The sequence below is a fragment of the Pundamilia nyererei genome, unplaced genomic scaffold, assembly GCF_000239375.1.
Source record: "Pundamilia nyererei isolate P.nyererei 1_Seehausen unplaced genomic scaffold, PunNye1.0 scaffold00142, whole genome shotgun sequence".
Lineage (NCBI taxonomy): Eukaryota > Metazoa > Chordata > Actinopteri > Cichliformes > Cichlidae > Pundamilia > Pundamilia nyererei.
Window position 1 is genome coordinate 1,164,888 of NW_005187543.1, and position 6,521 is coordinate 1,171,408.

At 42.6% G+C, this 6,521-nt stretch overlaps 1 protein-coding gene across 1 annotated transcript in view; it reads right to left on the reverse strand.

Annotated features, from left to right (window-relative positions):
- Positions 1–2,702: 2,702 nt before the first annotated feature.
- The window catches only part of tedc2 (tubulin epsilon and delta complex 2), a 6,990-nt gene continuing 3,171 nt past the window's right edge, over positions 2,703–6,521 (reverse strand). Inside the window, exons 3-10 of the mRNA XM_005744356.2 lie at positions 6,119–6,177; positions 5,388–5,982; positions 5,226–5,279; positions 5,046–5,124; positions 4,737–4,875; positions 4,347–4,442; positions 3,271–3,464; positions 2,703–3,165 (exon numbers count right to left, since the gene is read on the reverse strand). Coding sequence (XP_005744413.2) covers positions 3,016–3,165; positions 3,271–3,464; positions 4,347–4,442; positions 4,737–4,875; positions 5,046–5,124; positions 5,226–5,279; positions 5,388–5,982; positions 6,119–6,177 — 1,366 coding nt within the window. The 3' untranslated portion in view covers positions 2,703–3,015. The remainder of the gene's footprint in view (positions 3,166–3,270; positions 3,465–4,346; positions 4,443–4,736; positions 4,876–5,045; positions 5,125–5,225; positions 5,280–5,387; positions 5,983–6,118; positions 6,178–6,521) is intronic.

Here is a 6,521-nt window from a genome sequence, read left to right on the forward strand (position 1 = left end):
CATTGTACACTCTGCAGAACGTAGTGAGGGGGGCATATATATATAAAGGCTTAAGGAAAGAGGAGGGGCTAGGGAGGAAAAACTGGGAAGTCCAAGTGCTACGATTCGTTAGCTCATTGGTGACATCAAACACTGAAGTAGGGAGAACAGGGGTTGACGAAACACAGGAAGGGGGAGGGGAGGAGAGTTAACTGCTCTCTCTATTCTTCATGCTCCCATCACTGCCTCTCAAATGCAGCATCTTTGTTTTCCTGCAGTATAAAACGTTCCCCATGGGAACGCAGAAGCCTAGTGTTGACTTGAAATTAGACGCGAATGGGAAATCCTTATTTATCTCTATGTTTACTGAAAAAAGAAAAGGGACATTCCCAATATAGATCGCTACAGATGTGTCATCTCTTCATGGGAATCACACAGTCACAGTGATTCCATCCCCATCACGTCAACATGAGTCAGTCATCAATTTTTATATATATATATATATATATATAGGGCCTCTATTAATGTAAATACAATGATGAAAATATTGACTCGTAGCAGAAATACTCATAAAAAAATACAGGCAGCCTCCACCTTCCCTCCCACACACACATGCACACACACGGCTGGAGCCAGTTCTTTCTGAATGGAAAGCAGCCTAGTAGTAGTTAATCCGCTTGTATGCTCGCTCTTCCACAAAAAAAAAGAATTAAATAAAATCAATCTAGACACCTTTCATGTCCAACGTTTGCTAATCTTCCTCCTCCACATTTATAAAGCTACGTTTGTGAAGGACACACAAATCTGATTGTCTGTTTTATCTTCAGGCATTACTGGGTTTTCTACGACAGCATGTTAGCCTTTTAATGCTTCCAAGATTTTTTTTTTTTTTTATCAGCTCAACTTATTCTTGATAATATGATAATCAGAGATTTTACCAGAATAGAAAATACGTCATGCTCCCTTATAAATGCTAAACAGGCTTCCTTCTGTACAGGACAGCTGCTGTTAAGACCGTGTATGGGTTGTCTTGACAGAAAAATTCAACTTGACTGCCTGATCAGTGGGGGGAAATCAAAAAATATACCCTAATGTTGCCTAACTGATGACTACATTGACTTAACAATCTCGGCTGTAGCTCAATCAGCAACAGCTATTTAGAACAGCCAAAGAGAAATAAAAGAGGGGAAGTGAGGAATGTCTTTGTGAGGAGTGGGGGCGCAGTAGAAAAGAGACGTTCAAGCGCAATGGGCATTTGAAGGACAGAAGTGGATTCTTGGTAGCTCTGTTGGGTTTCTGGGGATTTGTGCTTAGACTCCAGTAAGTGATTAAAAGTGAGATGACTGGAGGAAAAGAAAAAAAAAAGAGTGGAAGCTCCAAAGTATTTGAACTTTTCCCCTCTGTAAGTGTGTGTGTATGCGTGGCATATGGCAGTAATTTCCATGAAGTTTCACCCACGGACAGTAAAACTGTCTTGCATCTTCCATTATGTGTCACAAAGAGGCGTGAGAAAAATGGGATAAAGGCGTGAGGCATGCATAACCTTGGGAGGACCGGGCCATGCTGGAAGAGTGGAAGAGCTCTGCTGGTGACAGGCAAAGCCAGGCAGCAGCTGATGCATGCAGGTCACAGGAAGGCTGAGCTGCATGAGCACCACTCCCACTAGGAACTATGTACAGTGTTGACCCAAGGATACTTCCATGCCTCCTTTTTTTTACCTCCCTCACACACATAGACAAACACAGATCTAAGACTATGTGAGGCCATAAACCAGCAGCACTCTGATCCAGTGCCCTGCAGATGACTGCAATCCAAAAGTAGTTGGACATTTCTGTGTGAACAGGTCTTGTAAACATGCAAATGTATTCTTCTTTGAACCCAGGAACAGACGTTCAAACCATCAGGCCCTTGTTCTTTTGGACTCATCCAGCCATCTGAGGCTGAAATACTCCTCCTTTTTTCATATAATCATTTTTTTGTCCCTCTCCTCAGGGAAACATGCCATTTCCAGCTTGCAGCATGCTGCGATGCCAGGCACACCCAAGCACATCTTCTTTATGACTCAGCCGGCTCTGGGTGTGCATGTCTCCCTGTTTGTGTGCGTGCGCATGAAGGGCCGGTGCAACAGGGCTTCAACACCCACGTCCTGCTGCGAGAACCCAGCGCCACCTGTCGCCCAGTCTGGCACAGCTCCTGCCATCCACCCGTCATCTGTGGGCACGAGCCTCTAAGGCTCCTCCAGGCGCTCCTGAATCTCACGTACAGCCTCATAGCACATTTGATCGTGAATACCATATCACAGAAACACAGTGATGGCCCCATATATGCGATCTAGCAGATGTATGTATGAAAGATTATGCTGGCTCAATATGGGGGATCAAAAACATATGGAAAAACAGTATGGAAGTGTGTGTGTGTGTGGTGGTGGCACATTTCTTCTTTCTTTTTTATTTAAACACTGAAAATGAATGATATGAAGTGAAACACACAGGTAAACTTGCAAGGGCATCTTTGATTAAAATGTAATTTGGACTCTTTTTTTTCTGTGAATTGAGTGCCACCTGCTGGCAAAATTCACCGAGTGAATATTACACTTCTGAGGCATCAGTTACGATGTGTCAGAATTTAGCAAAAAGGAAAAATTAGAAACAACTCAAACATATAATTTAACCTACAGCTTACATCACAAATACACACACTTAAAGTCACTGTAATATGTTTCAGTTACCATTTTATTAGGTGCACCTGTTTATCCATCCATTAATATTTCCATGATATCTTTAGGATCACGAGATGTAACACAGAGCATCGAACCCATCCAGCAGAACCTCCTGAACCACAGCTGCCCTCTGAGGCTGTTCACTCAATTCAGTTCCCCCCTTTGTTTTTTTTTAACCATGTCCTTGTTTTGACTATGTCAGAGGGGTTTGATTTCATCAGTGTTGCACCAGATTGCAGCATACCACGAGGCCTTTAATGTATTCATACCTGTTTCTAAGCTTACAAACCTATAAGTCTGTTTAATGTGCTCATTAGTCATGCAGGCTCAGAGTCCAGGACTATAGCTGGGAAACGTTCCCCTCCTTCACCCAGCAGGGAGTACATGTCTCTGAGTACGCTGGGGCTCAGATGTTCAGGCCCAGGTACGACAGCCGAAAACTGAGGGGACAGGGTGTCCAACAGAGCCTGTGGGACATCAGAAAAGACTGTCAGCCAGTTCCTAGCTTCTACTAAAAAAAGAACATGCAGGTATGTAAAACTCACGAGGTGCTTTCAGAACACGTCACCTACCTGTTCAAGATCAACCTCTTGTTGCAGCAATGCCACCCTCATCCGCAGCTGCTCAAGCTCTTGCAGCTCTGCCTCTGTTGCATATGTTATAGTCAGGGGCAAGGGTGAAGTTCTCCCATCTCCCTGCACACCATTTGCCCCAGTGGGGCAAAAACAACCTCCCTCTGGCCTCCATCGATCCCATGCTTTCCACTCTGACGGAAAAAAAGGTTATTTTTAGAGCGCGAGCAACCATACCCCTAAAACTTTTTTCTTTCTGCTCTGTTGCCTCAGCTTTAAATAGCTAGGCCCTTGCTTAGTGGCATCAGGACAGACAGCTTTAAAACCCCATCGTCATGGGGACGAGGGGGTGAGGGGGGTCTGTTGAGGCCAAGGAAAGGACTGAGCTGGCGCTGAGGGTTCACGGCAGCTCTGCTTTCATTTTCCATACGCCAAGATGGAGAGGCTCCATTAGCGCGTTAGCACGCTGCACTCACCATAATCATTTTCTAAATGCTGTTAAAAAGCAATAAAAGATAATTCCCTCCCTGGATATTACAACGCGGTGAAATAAAAATACTAACGTGAGATGCTAGATTGGATGACACCAGACGTGTGGACCTATTCATTACTGGAAACTTCTCTGACACACTGGATTTAGTTGCTACTTGTGCTACATTGGTGCTTTAACGAGTAAACATCAATAAATCTTTGTGAAGGTGTGAATGGAAAATCTCTCGTCATTCAGGTTCTTTATAACTGCATCAGTGGAGGAAATGGAAATGCTGCTGTGCTGCATATTATAGGTACAGACTCAAACTGGGATGCCCATAGACGATGACCCACATGGAAAAGAAATCGCAAAATGTATGTAACACTGGTTAAACACAGCCAAAAACCATGTCATGATGTCTCCACCAGCATCTCCTTTAGGAAAGTCAGTGCAAAGGAATAAATATTTTTGATAAGGTGTCTTCCAGCTAATGACCACCTGTCTACAAACAAAGATCAATGATCTGCAATTAATGCTGGAGAAACAATTATTTTACAGAAAGGTTTATGATGTTTATTATGCTGCGTACAAACAGGATTCTTACCTTGTTTCACTTGATCTGCAAAATTCTTGAGCTCAGCTGCTGTGAGCTGCAACCTTTCCAGCGACATACAGGAATCATACTTGTCGCCTGTACTAACTGTAAGAAAGCACATTAAAAAAAGAGAGTTATAATAGAAGCTTACTGAGAAGCAAGTGGAGTTGCATTAAAAGTGTGTTTACAGTCACTCTTAGCGCATGAAAGTTGTTACAATTATAGAAAAACGTCAACTCCCTGATGGTTCCTGGCAAAGGAAAGTCTTGATTTGTATCAGTCGAAATAGCTCACACAGTCACTTCCTGCCAACTCCCACATTGTTATTTTGTCACCCACTGACTTATGGAATCAGTCCCTTTCATTTCTCCCGAATTCACATAAAAGCTTCTCTATTACCCAGTCTTAATGTTATCTCTGGCATCTGTTTGGTTAGAGGCTCCCCGCAGAGCTGTTTCAAGTCTTGAGCTTGGTGAATCAACCTGTCCAGCAGAGCCCTGGTCTCATACGGGCTGCCAAATGGCCAATTCCTGGGAAACTAAACAAAGCAAAGGAAAAATGGTGTACAATGAAACACAGGGGTTGTTTAGAGAAATTAATGTATATTAGCTAGAATTTCTCATTAAAACACTTGGCTGATTTTCTAAATTAGAGCATAAATTCCAGTTTAACATGACATCATGGCTGACCCCAGCTGATCCATTTTACCGTAGCTCTCATTCTCTCCATGAAGTGACTCTTCCCAGGCCCAGGGTTCATCTGTAGGGCAACGGCTTTATCCCACAGTCTGAAGATAATGTACAGAAGGAAACTTTGTGAATAAAGGAAAAATGTACAAGGAGGAATTTTGTTTTTATATATTTTTGCATTACAATGCATTGTAGGCACCTGCTCTGCTTGCTCTTTAAAGATTTCCATTTTGTTGTTTGTTCAGAAAATATCCTGCTGAAGCAAAGTCAAACAGAATGATTATAATATTACAGAACATGTTTTTGTTTTTGTTTTTTACAAAGCATGGTTATTTTCATAGTGTAATTCTAAAAAACATGCCCATTCTGTTGAGGGAAACTGCATGCTCCTGGCTCATTTGTTTGTGAAGAGGACACTACGTTATTTGAAGAATTTGCAGCGACAGGTGCAGCTTTCCTCAGGTCATCACCACTCGACATATTGCTTCTGATAGTCTTTTTTTTAGAGAGCAAGCTTGTGATGTGATCAGGAGAGACAGACGGCACGACAGCCTGCTGCAGTTTCCTAGAAGCCTGGTGATGCAAAGCGCCAGCTGATGAGGCAGGATGGTTTTGGATCGTGTTTCTATTATCTGTTCTTTTGGTCTGTCCGGGGTCGGCGCTAGCTAAAGGTCCCGAGGCTAGTGAGGAGCATACTGATAATCCAGGCCGTCCGTACCCTTTTCTGTCAAGGCTGGCAGATTTAGTGGATGACCTTATCGTTCTTTGGCTTCCTCTAGATGCTGCAGATGAATGTGTGATATCCACAGGCCTAGCACCTAAAGTCCCTGTTTCCTTTCCAGGTTTGGGTATTTTGGATTCTTTTTTAGAAGGTTCTGAGCTGGTGCGCACACGGAGGGCTTTCTCTAGAGCCTTCTCAAGCAGTTCTATGTCTTCCTTATCACATGGGGAGACACCTGTTTATGAAAATAGCAACATGCAAATATGTGGTTACTACTTGGCAAGAGAAAAGAAATGTAAATAAACAAATAGGCTATTTTGTTTTAACTATCAGCATCTTGACAGACAAATAAAAGCTATTTTTTTAACTACCTGTAGGAGCAGCACCTGCCAATTCTGTTTCCTCAAAGCTCACCTCGGGTTGGGGTGTTCTGTGGGAAAATACTTCATGTGAACACACACTAAAATTAAAATAAAAGTTTTAAAGTCTTTAAACATTCCAGGACAAAAATGATGTGACACAACAGATGAGCATCAGCCACTGCCATTTTTAAATGTCATCTCATTTGCAGAAAGGCCGCTGGCAGTCAGAATGGATGCTTCATTCATACAGTATATTGCATTGGTGATCTCTGGCAGACATAACTGCTTAATGATGAAACACACTGTTAAAAAAATAGAAGTCCTAGTGTATCTAGGTATGTGCAACTCTCAGAATCTAGTGTAATAGTGCACAAAATTAAAGAGGTTTTACAGGGAGTGCAGAATTATTAGG